This window comes from Ips typographus, linkage group LG10 (genome assembly GCF_016097725.1).
Source record: "Ips typographus isolate SLU linkage group LG10, UJ_Ityp_2.0, whole genome shotgun sequence".
NCBI classification, from domain to species: Eukaryota; Metazoa; Arthropoda; class Insecta; order Coleoptera; family Curculionidae; genus Ips; species Ips typographus.
This window is the reverse complement of record NC_138431.1, coordinates 4,557,776-4,574,903: the sequence shown is the minus strand read 5'-3', so window position 1 is coordinate 4,574,903 and position 17,128 is coordinate 4,557,776. Positions and strand designations below refer to the sequence as shown.

Genomic DNA, 17,128 nt, shown 5'->3' with positions numbered 1-17,128 from the left:
TACCTCTGTGGAATTGAATTTGACAGTTTTCAGGTTTGATTTACAAAAATGACGTAATAATGTAATAGAAAGGAAAATCAAGGTTTAAGAATAACACTATGAAATTTGACAAATGCAGAAGCAAACTGTGAAGTTAAGTGTAAAAAAGGTATAAAAAAAATAAAAATTTATCACCCTGTAGAAATGTTAGTATCGAGTTTTAAAAAAAGTGTTAAAAAGATAAAAAATAAAAAGAAGAATTTTAATATCAAGATTATTTTTTGGCACCCAGTATAAAATTAATAATAATATGAGTTTGAATTGAATCAGTTTCCTATTTATTTCTAGTAATAAAAGTACGTTTTATGTATTTGAATCTACTTTTTAAAACAATTCTTAAATTATGCATAACTTAATCGACTATGACGTTCCAATAAATTGGCTTAACATTGTTGTTATAATATGGAACATAATGCTGTCGCAATTTAATTCCAAATATCCCTGCAATATTGATTATATTATAGAAATGTATGCAGGACATTACAGTGATGAATATGCAAAAGAGATACGATAAAAATGAAAATTATACTGCTATTTTAGCTGCAAAAAAATACTCAAATGTGCCACAGAGGAGCTCAGCTGGTTGTATTCGCCTTAATGGGAATTGGTGCTACTTTGGATTAAAAAAATAAGCGTCTTATTTGCTATTAGGCTTTCAGACTGGTTTAATAGAAAACTTTTAGCTAATGAAAATGTACAAATACACATAATAGAGTGTATTAAAATTTGATATCAAAAATGTAGGAATACGTCTGAAGTTTTATATTATTTCTTTTGTTGCCATGCTGCAGAATATATTTCGGTTTACGACTACACATGGCCACATTTCAAGACTCTGTAAGGTAACATGTTGGAGGCAGTAAAAGCGCGGTTTTATGTAGAAGGAAAAATGCAATTTCCGTTCTAGAATTATTTCTAACCACAAAATTGGAACAGTATATACTTTTAAGAGGGAATCAATTGCCAAACGACCGACAACACGAACTTTCTAATACTTGGAACGGAATGAAACAAGTGATAAAACGTGGACACTTTAACGCCGGACTGGAAATATTAAATTTTTGATACGATTTTGTTGTAACGAGGCAGACATATTTCACGATAAGAGCCTCCTCTTAAAAGCCCTCACCTAAAATTACTTTTCCAAATGGGTAAGGGGAGAAAAACGACCCAAACAAATAATCGGAATTTATAGCTTATGTTATAATTCCGAAAAGAACGACCAACATCCAGAATAAAAGTCCTATCCGGCCTCCAGAGATAATAGAAATTTTATTACGTCCTTATGTCGTTTATCTTTTATCAAAATAATAGACAATTTTCGCATGCTGCACGCACGATATCTTGCTTCGGTTTGTATATTAGGAAAATTAGTTTTCTTTATGTACAGGGTGTCACAATATTTTTTAGATGTTTAAAAGTAAGATTTTAGCTAAACTTAGCATTCCAAACAAATTTTTACAAGACGTGGTTTCTAGCTGTTTGACAATTATTTAGACAGTTGTCACGTGATGATCTAAGTAAATAGAATTCTAGTATAACGTGACCGCTGTCTCCAATTTCCAAAAGAATGAAAATTTGCTCCATCTGAGCGAGAATATGCAAGAGCTTAAGTTTAGAACAGTTTTCTTACGATATTCGAGAAAAGACGTGTGGTTTTCAGTTGTATTGATAATTATTTTAACAGATCTCACGTGACTGCCTAAGTAAATGGTGTTCTAGTATAACGTGACAGCTGGCACAAACGTCAAAACTGTCAAATTTTGCTCAGTTTGAGCTAGAATCTGCAAGAAACACCGATTATAACAAATTTCTTACGATATTCAAGACATGATGTGGTTTTTAGCTGCTTGGCAATTATTTTGGCAGTTGTCACGTGACTGTCTGAGTAAATAGTATTCTTGTATAACGTGGCAGCTGTCACAAACGTCAAAACTGTCAAAAATTACTTAGTCTGAGCTAGAATTTGCATGAGTCGCAGTTTTCTTACGGTATCCGAAACAAGACGTGGTTTCTAGCTGTTTGACAATAATTTTAACAGATGTCACGTTCTAGTATAACGTGACAGCTGGCACAAACGTCAAAACTGTCAAATTTTGCTCAGTTTGAGCTAGAATCTGCAAGAAACACCGATTATAACAAATTTCTTACGATATTCAAGACATGACGTGGTTTTTAGCTGCTTGGCAATTATTTTGACAGTTGTCACGTGACTGTCTCAGTAAATAGTATTCTTGTATAACGTGGCAGCTGTCACAAACGTCAAAACTGTCAAAAATTACTTAGTCTGAGCTAGAATTTGCATGAGTCGCAGTTTTCTTACGGTATCCGAAACAAGACGTGGTTTCTAGCTGTTTGACAATAATTTTAACAGATGTCACGTTCTAGTATAACGTGACAGCTGGCACAAACGTCAAAACTGTCAAATTTTGCTCAGTTTGAGCTAGAATCTGCAAGAAACACCGATTATAACAAATTTCTTACGATATTCAAGACATGACGTGGTTTTTAGCTGCTTGGCAATTATTTTGACAGTTGTCACGTGACTGTCTCAGTAAATAGTATTCTTGTATAACGTGGCAGCTGTCACAAACGTCAAAACTGTCAAAAATTACTTAGTCTGAGCTTGAATTTGCATGAGTCGCAGTTTTCTTACGGTATCCGAAACAAGACGTGGTTTCTAGCTGTTTGACAATAATTTCAACAGATGTCACGTTCTAGTATAACGTGACAGCTGGCACAAACGTCAATACTGTCAAATTTTGCTGAGTTTAAGCTAGAATCTGCAAGAAGCACCTCTAAAATTAGTTGTCGTTTGGTATTTGCGACAACACGGGATTTCTAGTTGTTTGACAATTATTTTAACAGTTGTCACGTGACTTCTTAAGTAAATGGTATTTTAAAATAACATGACGGCTGGCACAAATGTCAAAACTGTCAAATTTTGCTCAGTCTATGCTAGAATCTGCAAGGAACACCGATAAGATTAGTTTTCTTTCGGTATTTGAGAAAACACGTGATTTCTACTTGTTTGACAATTATTTTAACAGTTGTCACGTGACTGTCTAAGTAAATGGTGTTCTAGTATAACGTGACAGCTTGCGCAAACGTCAAAACTGTCACACTTCACTCAATTTGAGCTAGAATCTGCAAGAAGCACCTCTAAAATTAGTTTTCGTTTGGTATTTGAGACAACACGGGATTTCTAGTTGTTTGACAATTATTTTAACAGTTGTCACGTGACTGCTTAAGTAAATGGTATTTTAAAATAACATGACAGCTGGCACAAATGTCAAAACTGTCAAATTTTGCTCAGTCTAAGCTAGAATCTGCAAGGAACACCGATAAGATTAGTTTTCTTTCGGTATTTGAGAGAACACGTGATTTCTAGTTGTTTGACAATTATTTTAACAGTTGTCACGTGACTGTCTAAGTAAATGGTGTTCTAGTATAACGTGACAGCTTGCGCAAACGTCAAAACTGTCACACTTCACTCAATTTGAGCTAGAATCTGCAAGAAGCACCTCTAAAATTAGTTTTCGTTTGGTATTTGCGACAACACGGGATTTCCAGTTGTTTGACAATTATTTTAACAGTTGTCACGTGACTGCTTAAGTAAATGGTATTTTAAAATAACATGACAGCTGGCACAAATGTCAAAACTGTCAAATTGTGCTCAGTCTATGCTAGAATCTGCAAGGAAGACCGATAAGATTAGTTTTCTTTCGGTATTTGAGAGAACACGTGATTTCTAGTTGTTTGACAATTATTTTAACAGTTGTCACGTGACTGTCTAAGTAAATGGTGTTCTAGTATAACGTGACAGCTTGCGCAAACGTCAAAACTGTCACACTTCTCTCAATTTGAGCTAGAATCTGCAAGAAGCACCTCTAAAATTAGTTTTCGTTTGGTATTTGCGACAACACGGGATTTCCAGTTGTTTGACAATTATTTTAACAGTTGTCACGTGACTGCTTAAGTAAATGGTATTTTAAAATAACATGACAGGTGGCACAAATGTCAAAACTGTCAAATTTTGCTTAGTCTAAGCTAGAATCTGCAAGGAACACCGATAAGATTAGTTTTCTTTCGGTATTTGAGAGAACACGTGATTTCTAGTTGTTTGACAATTATTTTAACAGTTGTCACGTGACTGCCTAAGTAAATGGTGTTCTAGTATAACGTGACAGCTGGCACAAACGTCAAAACTGTCAAATTTTGCTCAGTTTGAGCTAGAATCTGCAAGAAACACCGATTATAACAAATTTCTTACGATATTCAAGACATGACGTGGTTTTTAGCTGCTTGGCAATTATTTTGGCAGTGGTCACGTGACTGGCTCAGTAAATAGTATTCTAGTATAACGTGACAGCTGGCACAAACGTCAATACTGTCAAATTTTGCTGAGTTTAAGCTAGAATCTGCAAGAAGCACCTCTAAAATTAATTTTCGTTTGGTATTTGCGACAACACGGGATTTCTAACTATTTTATTTCTAATTTCACTTTTCTAACTCATAGAGTTGAGTACAGATGTCACCAGATGTTGCACACAACTATCATTTCTGGCATCCAGTTGACTATACTGGAACGAAGGTTTTGTTCTTTGGTTATCAAGCCCTATAGCCTCTCTGATGAGCCGTAATACGGCGAAACCGGTCAGAGGATTGGGATTGATAAACAAAAAACAAAACCTCACCATTTTCAACCAATCAGATCGGTGTTTACCGAATGATGCGGCATTAATGGTGCTGTTCCTAGATTTTGGAACGCCATCTGTACTTTCTAACTCATAGAGTTGAGTACAGATGTCACCAGATGTTGCACACAACTATCATTTCTGGCATCCAGTTGACTATACTGGAACGAAGGTTTTGTTCTTTGGTTATCAAGCCCTATAGCCTCTCTGATGAGCCGTAATACGGCGAAACCGGTCAGAGGATTGGGATTGATAAACAAAAAACAAAACCTCACCATTTTCAACGGGATTTCTAGTTGTTTGACAATTATTTTAACAGTTGTCACGTGACTGCTTAAGTAAATAGTATTTTAAAATAACATGACAGCTGGCACAAATGTCAAAACTGTCAAATTTTGCTCAGTCTAAGCTAGAATCTGCAAGGAAGACCGATAAGATTAGTTTTCTTTCGGTATTTGAGAAAACACGTGATTTCTACTTGTTTGACAATTATTTTAACAGTTGTCACGTGACTGTCTAAGTAAATGGTGTTCTAGTATAACGTGACAGCTTGCGCAAATGTCAAAACTGTCACACTTCACTCAATTTGAGCTAGAATCTGCAAGAAGCACCGATTAGAACAAATTTCTTACGATATTCAAGACATGATGTGGTTTTTAGCTGCTTGGCAATTATTTTGGCAGTTGTCACGTGACTGTCTGAGTAAATAGTATTCTTGTATAACGTGGCAGCTGTCACAAACGTCAAAACTGTCAAAAATTACTTAGTCTGAGCTAGAATTTGCAAGAGTCAAAGTTTTCTTGCGGTATTCGAGTCAAGACGTGGTTTCTAGCTGTTTGACAATTATTTTAACAGTTGTCACGTGACTGCTTAAAAAAAACGTCAAAACTGTCAAACTCAGTCTGAGTTATAATCTACAACAGGCACCGATTAGAACAGTTTTCTTACATTATTTGAGATAAGACGTGGTTTCTAACGCTTTGGAAGAAATGAAATATCTCGAAAACGGTTGATGGTAGAGACTTCGTTTTAGCGTCATTTTAAGGAGCATTTTCTGTCCTGTGAAGTGTCCCTAAACAATGTTAATTTAACGCATTGAAGTAAGGAATAACCAAAAACTGAGAAAACGTCCCAAAACTCGCTAATATTTCCTGGAGACGGGGTCTCAACTTGTTGCTCGCCTGTCTTCCCTGGGCCTCTTGGGATTTTTATATCAAAAACGAACGGGATTAAGGGAAATCCTAAATGACGGTGGGGGGGAGAGGGTGATGCAGAAGGTAAAACTACCATAAAACTTACTTCATCGAAGAAACGGTTTTATTATTTGCTTTTACAGAGTACAATGGGATTTCGTATAAGTCCTCTAAATGATGAAGGAAAAAGGAGAACATGAATCTTTAAACAGCGACACATAAACCATTTATGAAAACATTCTTTCTACTGTCACTGTAAGGCGTGTGTGAAATATGCATAAGAAGATTCATCGGTCCATTTAAGAAAGTGCACATTTTTGTAACTTTTGCTCATTTGTAATGCATGAAACCCGACCACAATAAACCCGCCTATTTATCGCCAGAATACGGAAAAAATACGACCCCGTCTGTTATGCGCATTTTTATTGTACGTCGCAAAATATTACATACCGCAAAACGCTTTTAGCTCCGATGAATCGCCCCCATTCCTATAAACTAGGTCTGGCTAAGTGCCCATGATTGTTTAACTAAAAGCCCCGCACTAATAAGGAGTAAAACTACTTTGAAGTCATGCAAGGCACAATTAGAGAGCACTAAAAGTTCAAAATTAAATCAAAAGTGCGTCATACACTCTTAAATTATGTAATAGCCCACGTGTGTGTGTGCATAGTAAATAGTTTGTAATTGGTCAAGAAAAGCAGCCCAATCACAAACAACGAACAGTACTGTGATTCATTCACGTGACTAGTCAGTGTATTTATAGAACACCCTGTATACAACAAAAGATACTTTTGATCCACAATATTTACTTTGAATAACTAGATTTTCTAGCAACGTGTTTCTGACATAATTGACTGTTGATCTCTCCACTTTGATGATTTTCTAAAGTCACATAAATGTAACATATTCACAACTGTTGTACAGTTTTTTCAATCAATTTAGTGACATCGGTTGTGGTAAGTTCACTCCCCTCACTTAAAGTTGTACAGGATGGGACAAAAGAGTGTTTTTGTGTCGTTTTAATTGACCGAGCGATTTTTCCAATTTCAGGGCGAACGCAGAGAACAACACTTCACTCCCGGACGTTTCACCCCCATCAAATTGCCGGAGGGGCCGCCGCTGGAGGGGGTGGCCCACCTGCTGGATTTCCCCAGACATCGACTTAGACTGTTGGAGAAACTGGGCGAGGGGGATTTCGGAATGGTACGGAATAGTTGCATAAAACTCGAAAATAAGTCAATATCGAGAACCAGACGGTAAAAGGGCCGGTTTTGTGACGTTATTGGGCCCAGAGGGCATCGTCCCGATACGGGGTTCAATAACAGAACGTTAAACAAGGAAACAAAGTCAATTTTCTTTGTAGATGTTTTCGTTTCTAGAGACTCGGTTCACTAAGCCACTCTCCCTCCTGAACAAAAAAAAAGTAAATATCTCGTTATAGCGCTGAAAATTTAAAAAAACATTCCCAATATAAGCTGGAAACAATCGATACGTAAGACCTCGTCCTAGTTAAAATTCCGGAAATGCACAGTAATATTTCTTATGAAATTCGCAATGGCCGAAGCTGGAATAAATTTGTATTAGTAATGCAATCATAAACATGGAGGAGTTTATCGGCCAGATTAGGAAAGTACGCCTTCCTTGTTTGATAACTTATTGTTCTTCCTATACAAAGCGGAAAATCGAATAAAAGCACTCTGCAAAAAGTTCTTTCGTTAATTATGCTGAAATAATTTAAGCATCTTTAAAATACGAAGAATTAATGTTTATTTGTACCTATTTTTTTGTTCAATTTTACACATTTGTCACCATTGGGTATTACTTGTAATCTCTTCTTTGAAACGCTTATGCTCTGTCACCTTTTCGCTCATTTGAAATGTTTACTAAAAGTTTTATGGGCAAATTCCAAAAGTCAATCACACACAAGTCAAAAGAAAAAGATTTCCAAAATGCAAAAAAATTAAGCCAAGGCATACTACATCTTGAAAATATTTTTAAAAGACACCTCTAATAGGTTAGGTTAGGTGCCAGAATCAAAACTTTTTTGAAAGTGAATAGTTTAGTCACAATAAAGTGAATAACCCTGTATATACAGGCATATTTATACCAAAGAACCTTAAATTAGGTAAAATAAGCGCAGAAAAATCACTTTAAAATTTTTAATTTTTCAAAAAATTTGAAAGAATGGAGGAGTATTAGGGGTCTTTTTTAACTACTTTTTGAGATGCAGTATCTCGGTAACATAAAGAGCTAGAGAAGCGAGTTTTGGCTCCTTTTATAGTGTTTTTTCTCTTTTTTTTTAATAACGATTTAGCGAAATTGATTGGAGTTCAAATAAAAAAGTTACAACGTTTCAAAAATTGAAAAAATGAAATTTTTAGTCAAAAGTGCAATTTTGGCAAATTTCTATTTTGCTCCATAAGGGTTCCAATGCACAGCAAATGGTATTTTTATACCAAAGAACCTTAAATTAGGTAAATAAAGCGAAAAATAAAAGCACTAAAATTTTTCATTTTTTAAAAAAATTGAATGAGTGGGGAGGTATTAGGGGTCTTTTTTAGCTACTTTTTGAGATACAGTATCTCGGTAACATTGAGAGCTAGAGAAGCCAGTTTTGGCTTATTTTATAGTATTTTTTATCCTTTTTCTAATGGCGATTTAGCGAAATTGATTGGAGTTCAAATAAAAAAGTTACAACGTTTCAAAAATTAAAAAAATGACATTTTTGGTCAAAAGTGCAATTTTAGCAAATTTGTATTTTACTGTATAAGGGTTCCAATGCACAGCAAAGGGCATATTTATACCAAAGAACCTTAAATTAGGTAAAATAAGCGAAAAAAAAGCACTTCAAAAAAATAAAAATTATATTAGGGATTAGGTATTAGGGATCTTTTTAACTACTATTTGAGATACAGTATCTCGGTAACGTGAGGAGTTAGAGAAGCCAGTTTTGGCTCATTTTGTAGTATTTTTTATCCTTTTTCTAATGGCGGTTTAGCGGAATTAATAAGAGTACAAACAAAACAAAAAAATTGAAACAATTACATTTTTGGTCAAAAGTGCAATTTTGGCAAATTTTTGTTTGGCTCTATAAGGGTTCCAATGCACAGCAACTTTCCAAAAATGCAATAATATAAAGGGTGTTCCATTTAAAAAATACAACTATATCATGTTACAATTTTCTGAAAAATTGTCCCATAAAAATTGATACTGTTTATAACAAAAAAATAATTCTACTCTTTAAAAGTTTGCATGTTAATACTTTTTCCTTGGCACTAACTATACATTTTCACTCTTCAAATTGTTGAGCTGTTTTTCAAAATTCGGTCAGGGCAACGCTATTAAATTTACAAAAAGTAACCAAATTTTCTATGTCAGGAAAATAAATTATTATCCTTATTAATACATTTCTAGGTTAGGACTTTATTACATTATAACTCATTTATACAGCCCTAATACAGTACAGTCTATTTGTTGTTTTTTAATGAAAAAAAAACAATGTTCTAAATCATAGGCGAGAGCCGAAGACCAATTTGCCATTTTTACAAACCATTAAAAATAAATTCACATAAACAGATAAAAATAAGTAAAATAAAATATAAAAAATAATAAAAAAAAAACAGATTAATTGGCCTCCGGACTGCCGGAATTGAACACAAGTGACCGTAAATCAGTTATTTATTTGTCAAAGTTAAAATTGAGTTTAAAAATGATTAAAACAGAAGTCGAACATTTCCTTACTGTAATCAGTTATGATCGTTTTATTTACTGCTTTAGTTCATAAAGTGAAACTTACTTAATACTGATTTTCAATGTTAGGTTCATCTATGTGAAGCAGAAGGACTTCCAGATTTCAACGGTGGTTCGTCGTTTCACAAAAAGCAGCTGGTGATCGTAAAAAGTTTGTGGAGAGGTTGCGGCGATTCGAAACGGTAAGTCGTTCCCGGATTGTAGCGATAATTTTCCCTTCAGGCTTTCCCAGTCTTTAAAATCGTCGGGATCGTAATCAAATTCAACGGTCCCCGAAAATCCCGCAGACCGTTCACCCCAAACTGATGACTTTACAGCTCCTGATTCAACCCTTAAAACGAGTCCCGTGCACTTTTGCGGGATTTTACCCGGTCCGCTACTTGCTATTCCGGATGGGACTTAGTTTGAGATTATGACTTTGAAGCGTAATTTCTTTGGTTTATTGACGACCTGTTTTCAATATGGTCTTTTGCAATTTCAGGCACGAATTTTTGGAAAAAATTTCCTGGCCAGAGTGGTTGGTCTGTGCAATCGAGACGAATCTTTGACACCGCTTTTCTCCCTGACTGTACCAAATTTTGTAGTATTTTTTTAGGTTATTGGATAGAAAATTTAATGAGGATTCTAAAAATGTGCTTACAACAGTAATTTTCTCACTCCAAGTGGGTTTTATAGGCAATTTTGTCCCTGACTGTCCTTTCAAATTGTGTTTCTGTCAGTTTAAACTTTGACACCGTTTTGCTCCCTGACTGTACCAAATTTTGTAGTATTTTTTTAGGTTTTTGGATAGAAAATTTAATGAGGATTCTAAAAATGTGCTTAAAACAGTAATTTTCTCACTCCAAGTGGGTTTTATAGGCAATTTTGTCCCTGATTGTCCTTTCAAATTGTGTTTCTGACAATTTAAACTTTGACATCACTTTTCTCCCTGACTGTACAAAATGTTGTAGCGTTTTTTTAAGGTTATTGGATAGGTAATTTAATGAGGATTCTAAAAATGTGCTTAAAACAGTCATTTTCTCACTCTAAGTAGATTTTATAAACAATTTTGTTCCTCACTGTCCTTTCAAACCTTGTTTCTAGCAATTTAAACTTTAACACCGCTTTTCTCCCTGACTGTTCAAATTTTGTAGTATTTTTTTAGGTTATTAGATAGAAAACTTAATGAGGATTCTAAAAATTTGCTTAAAAGAGTCATTTTCTCACTCTAAGTAGGTTTTATAGGCAATTTTGTCCCTGACTGTCCTTTCAAACTGTGTTTCTAGCAAATTAAACTTTAACACCGCTTTTCTCCTTGACTGTACTAAATTTTGTAGTTTTTTTTAAGGTTATTGGATAGGTAATTTAATGAGGATTCTAAAAATGTGCTTAAAACAGTCATTTTCTCACTCTAAGTAGATTTTATAAGCAATTTTGTTCCTCACTGTCCTTTCAAACTCTGTTTCTAGCAAATTAAACTTTAACACCGCTTTTCTCCCTGACTGTACCAAATTTTGTAGTATTTTTTTAGGTTATTAGATAGAAAACTTCATGAGGATTCTAAAAATGTGCTTAAAACAGTAATTTTCTCACTCCAAGTGGGTTTTATAAGCAATTTTGTTCATCACTGTCCTTTCAAACTTTGTTTCTAGCAAATTAAACTTTAACACCGCTTTTCTCCCTGACTGTACCAAATTTTGTAATGTTTTTTTCAGGTTATTGGATAGGACCTTTAATGACGATTCTAAAAATGTGCTTAAAACAGTAATTTTCTTACTCCAAGTGGGTTTTACCAGCGATTTTGTCACTGGCTGTCCTTTCAAACTCTGTTTCTGTCAATTTAAACTTTGACATCACTTTTCTCCCTGACTGTACCAAATTTTGTAGTGTTTTTCAGGTTACTGGATAGAAAATTTAATGGGAATTTCAACAATGTGCTTAAAACAGTCATTTTCTTACTCCAAGTGGGTTTTATAGGCAATTTTGTCCCTGACTGTCCTTTCAAACTTTGTTTTTAGCAATTTAAACTTTAATACCGTTTTTCTCCCTGACTGCACCAAATTTTGTAATGTTTTTCAGGTTATTGGATAGGATCTTTAATGATAATTCTAAAAATGTGCTTAAAACAGTCATTTTCTCACTCTAAGTGGGTTTTACAGGCGATTTTGTCACTCACTGTCCTTTCAAACTGTGTTTCTGACAGTTCAAGCTTTTCTCCCTGACTGTACCAAATTTTGTAGTGTTTTTCAGGTTATTGTATAGAAAAATTAATGGGAATTTCAAAAATGTGCTTAAAACAGTAATTTTCTCCCTCCAAGTGGGTTATACAGGCAATTTTGTCACTGACTGTCCTTTCAAACTGTGTTTCTGGCAGTGCAAGCTTTTCTCCCTAACTGTCCCAAATTTTGTAATGTTTTTTCAGGTTATTGGATAGCAAATTTAATGAGAATTCCAAAAATCTGCTTAAAACACTCACTTTCTCACTCCAAGTGGGTTTTAGAGTCGATTTTGTCCTTAACTGTTTTCCTTGAATGATTATTCGTAATTTATTTTGTTTATTGACGACCTGTTTTCAATTTCAGGCACGAATTTTTAAGGGAAACTTCCTGGCTGGCTGGTCTGAGGGATCCAAACCTGGCCAGAGTGGTGGGTCTGTGCAGTCAAGACGAGCCGATGTGTGCCCTTCTGGAATACTCTGAAGGAGCAGAACTCCCTAAGTTTTTAGAGTCTAAAGTGCGTTTTGAGGATGGAAATCCCGTAGCACCTTCAGTTAGGTAAGTTTATGAAAGCTGACACAAATCACGTATGCACCTTTAATGGAATTCCTTCGCGCAATATCCGGGATTCCATCAGTTAATATCAAGAAAATATCCGGGATTCAGTCGGAATAATATAAAGTCAGATATCAGATAAATATACCGTGACTGTTCCGATTATAATGGCCTTTGTGACATATAATCGTCTGAAAGCATAGAATCAAAAAGTCATCGGGTGCTCCCTTAAGACAAGGGTCGTTATAGCACTCGAGGGTGTCGTTTTGGCTCCCAAGGGTAATGGCTTTCACTGATCAAACGCTAATTTTGAATTGTCGTGCGAGTGAAGGTCCACACCTGCCAAATCTAATTTCTGTCCTAAAAATAGATGATAAAATACTTATTTTTTTCACATAATGCAGTGATTACTGAATTAAGGGTAAGGTATCTTCACACCACTGTACGCAAAAACAACGAACCACCAACGTGGAATAAACCGTATAATTAATGGAAACCGAGGACTTTATGACACGTCCCGGTGGGAGACAAAGGAGGTGGCTGAGATAACTCCGAAATTGTATTATTTTTAACCGCAACTTTTAATTCCGAATTTTTATCGCTGTCGGGGCTCCGAATCGGGACACACATGATGAATGTTCGTCTTTCATGTCCGACGATAATTAAATACGCTCCAGCTTGTGGTTTGCGGCCCTCACTGTAAAGCGACATTTAGTTACAAAGGGCAATAATGTTGTTGTATTCCGTTTGAAACTATTAAAAATTGTAGAAATTTATGGTTTGAAGTTGAACGGTATTAGATTTATTTCAAGAAAATTGTATACATGGTACAACAAAGGTGGATAAGATGTCCTTATTGCACAAAGACAAGAAAGGGTAATATGAGTAACACTAATTGGACGTATTTACCAAATGAATCAGAACTAAACTGTCAATTTTTGGAAAGTTTCCATAAGTTTGTTTCCATATGCTTACAGTGTTAATATGACAACTCAGAGTGGTTAGAAAGGCTTCCAGACAGCACTTTTAACTATCCAAAGAAAGAAACTGGTAACTTCTGGTTTTAATTTGACTACCGGAAAACAGTAAAGAGCTTCCTGTTTTCGATCAAAGGCTTTCTAGCTACAATTTGACAGTATCTGTTTAGTGAAATGCTTACAGTATTAATATGACAACTCAGAGTCTTGAAAAAGACTTCCAGACAGCACTTTTAACTATTCAAAGAAAGAAAGAAGCCTTCTGGTTTTAATTTGACTACCGGAAAACAGTAAAGAGCTTCCTGTTTTCGATCAAAGGCTTTCTAGCTACAATTTGACAGTTTCTGTTTAGTGAAATGCTTACAGTATTAATATGACAACTCAGAGTCTTGAAAAAGACTTCCAGACAGCACTTTTAACTATTCAAAGAAAGAAAGAAGCCTTCTGGTTTTAATTTGACTACCGGAAAACAGTAAGGAGCTTCCTGTTTTCGATCAGGAGCTCTATAGCAACATTTTGACAATTTCTACCTATTCAAATGCTTACGGTATTAATATGACAACTCAGAGTATTAAGAAAGGCTTTTAGGCAGCACTTTTGACTATTCAAAGAAAGAAAGAAGACTTCTGGTTTTAATTTGACTACCGGAAAACAGTAGAGAGCTTCCTGTTTTCGATCAAAGGCTTTCTAGCTACAATTTGACAGTTTCTGTTTAATGAAATGCTTACAGTATTAATATGATAACTCAGAGTCTTGAAAAAGGCTTCCATACAGCACTTTTGACTATTCAAGGAAAGAAAGAAGCCTTCTTGTTTCAACTATTTGACTACTGGAAAATAGTTAGAAGCTTCCTGTTTTCAATCAGGAGCTCTATAGCAACATTTTGACAATTTCTACCTATTCAAATGCTTACGGTATTAATATGACAACTCAGAGTATTAAGAAAGGCTTTTAGGCAGCACTTTTGACTATTCAAAGAAAGAAAGAAGCCTTCTGGTGTTAATTTGACTACCGGAAAACAGTAGGGAGCTTCCTGTTTTCGATCAAGAGCTTTATAGCAACATTTTGACAGTTTCTATCTATTGAAATGCTTTCGGTATTAATATGACAACTCAAACTATTAAGAAAGGTTTTCAGGCAGCACTTTTGCCTATTCAAAGAAAAAAAGAAGCCTTCTGGTTTTAATTTAACTACCGGAAAACAGTAAGAAGCTTACTGTTTTTAATCAAGAGCTTTATAGCAACATTTTGACAGTTTCTATCTATTGAAATGCTTTCGGTATTAATATGACAACTCAAAGTATTAAGAAAGGTTTTCAGACAGCAATTTTGACTATTCAAAGAAAAAAAGAAGCCTTCTGGTTTTAATATGACTACCGGAAAACAGTAAGGAGCTTACTGTTTTTAATCAAGAGCTTTATAGCAACATTTTGACAGTTTCTATCTATTGAAATGCTTTCGGTATTAATATGACAACTCAAAGTATTAAGAAAGGTTTTCAGGCAGCACTATTGACTATTCAAAGAAAAAAAGAAGCCTTCTGGTTTTAATTTGACTACCGGAAAACAGTAAGGAGCTTACTGTTTTTAATCAAGAGCTTTATAGCAACATTTTGACAGTTTCTATCTATTGAAATGCTTTCGGTATTATTATGACAACTCAAAGTATTAAGAAAGGTTTTCAGGCAGCACTATTGACTATTCAAAGAAAAAAAGAAGCCTTCTGGTTTTAATTTGACTACCGGAAAACAGTAAGGAGCTTACTGTTTTTAATCAAGAGCTTTATAGCAACATTTTGACAGGTTCTATCTATTGAAATGCTTTCGGTATTATTATGACAACTCAAAGTATTAAGAAAGGTTTTCAGGCAGCACTATTGACTATTCAAAGACAGAAAGAAGCCTTCTGGTTATAATTTAACTACCGGATAACAGTAAAAAGCTTTCTGACTTCAATCTAAGCTTTTCTAGCTTTAATTTTAAAATTTCACCTTTGAAAGACACAGTTTAGAAGTTTCTCTAGTTTATTTTATTAACCAATGCAAGAATTCTGTTTGGAAACTTTTTTTACAAAAATCACTAGAGTAGATACTGCAAAATGTTGCATCTGCCCAACATCTTCCTTCTTCAGCAAAACTGAATTTCCAAATAATGGTGCACTAAAATAGTATTGCATCATTTATGAGATGATACAGTAGAACAAACTGAAACTGTCAGCAAGTATTAAACCGTAAAAATTGTGATTTATATGCATAGCCCTAGTACGTAATCCACCTCTCGGTGTTGCGAATAGCAGGGAAATATAAAAGTTTATTTAAACCAATCCTTCAAAATCTGCAGTGCGAGCACAAATTGGAGTTTATTTAGTTGAAAGTTGGGCAATAAAACGCCGTTATGAGCAGAAACAACTTCCTAAGATTGATTCTGGCTTATCTACACATTAAGCTGTAAAATTTTTAGTCATAAAAATTGTCCTGAACTTTTGGACTTAAACTAAATAATTATTATTTCATACAATTAATAGGGTTTTGACTGCTTGAAAGTGAACTTTTTGAATGCATTTTCGTCGCAATAAAAAGTTAAAGAGCACTTGGTGCAGCGTGATTCTTAAATTGTATTAAGTGCACCAGCTCCGGCTCTAAAATTTCCAGTTACTGGGCGCTCAAAATTGCGATCGCTTTTTACGCCCGAACAAGTTAAAAACTACCATAATTTCTGCTGTAACGGCGCAAATTATTCGCGTAGAACTGATTGCAAAAATCGGTAACTGCGACAACAGTTACTAGTACGAAATTCGCGTAATGAGGGCATACACACGCTAATTTCATAACTCACGCTCGTCTCGAATTTCACGAGGTTTAATTATTGCAAAGTGCCGGGGAAGTGCTGAACCCGATAAGACTCATAAATCCCGCGAATTAGGCGCAAAACCGGGTTAACGCCAACGTGACGGAGTACACGCGACTTGGATGTTATCAACCTGCTTTTCGACCGAAAACCCGTTAAAAAATGCACTTTGTAAAGCCAATAAATCATTTGTTTCAATTCAATTTACATCCAGAACAACAGTATATTACTAGAAAGGAGTTCTGTAATTAATTAATTGAACCTGTGTAAGTCATATACGAACATGCAGGAGAGAAGCTTAAGAGATTTCCTTTGCTTATAGTGCAATAACTATCCAGGTTAGAAGATACATTGTAAATGTGAGCCGTTACACGTAGAACATTCGAAATTGGAGTAATTCAGAAACATTCGTGCAATATTCCATAGCGAAATAATTCCTAAAGGTTTAGAGCCAGACAGTCGGAACTGTTTTGCGGTTTTGAACCGGGCAAAACCGGGCTCATTGGCTCAAGCAGACTCTATTATTAACGGTAAAAAATTCAATAAAATTAGACTGCGTCTCGTTTGATATAACGTTACCTACGCACTTGTTCCGCAAATGCATGGTTTTAGTTATGCGGACGATACAGCCTTTTCCCCCTCAAACCAAGCAGCAAATAAAAAAAAAAGGTTGTTAACAAAAAAATCTTTAAAAAAATGATGTAGAACAAGCACAAGCAAATCTCAGTTATGCGGACGATACAGCTCTTCTGCCAACTATCACAAAACTCCTTCGCACGCAGTCATTACCATAAATCCCGCGGAAAATACCAGGAATGGTACTATTTGACAGATGAGTAATCCCATCAAGTTAAATCTATCACTTTTACTACTAAAAA

At 35.0% G+C, this 17,128-nt stretch overlaps 1 protein-coding gene across 2 annotated transcripts in view; it reads left to right on the top strand.

The window, feature by feature from the left end:
• The window catches only part of LOC145734539 (discoidin domain-containing receptor 2-like), a 183,446-nt gene that overhangs the window by 159,799 nt on the left and 6,519 nt on the right, over positions 1–17,128 (top strand). For both annotated transcript variants that reach the window (XM_081987993.1, XM_081987992.1), the window contains exons 14-16: positions 6,980–7,132; positions 9,749–9,861; positions 12,241–12,432. In XM_081987993.1, the coding sequence (XP_081844119.1) occupies positions 6,980–7,132; positions 9,749–9,861; positions 12,241–12,432 (458 nt within the window). The remainder of the gene's footprint in view (positions 1–6,979; positions 7,133–9,748; positions 9,862–12,240; positions 12,433–17,128) is intronic.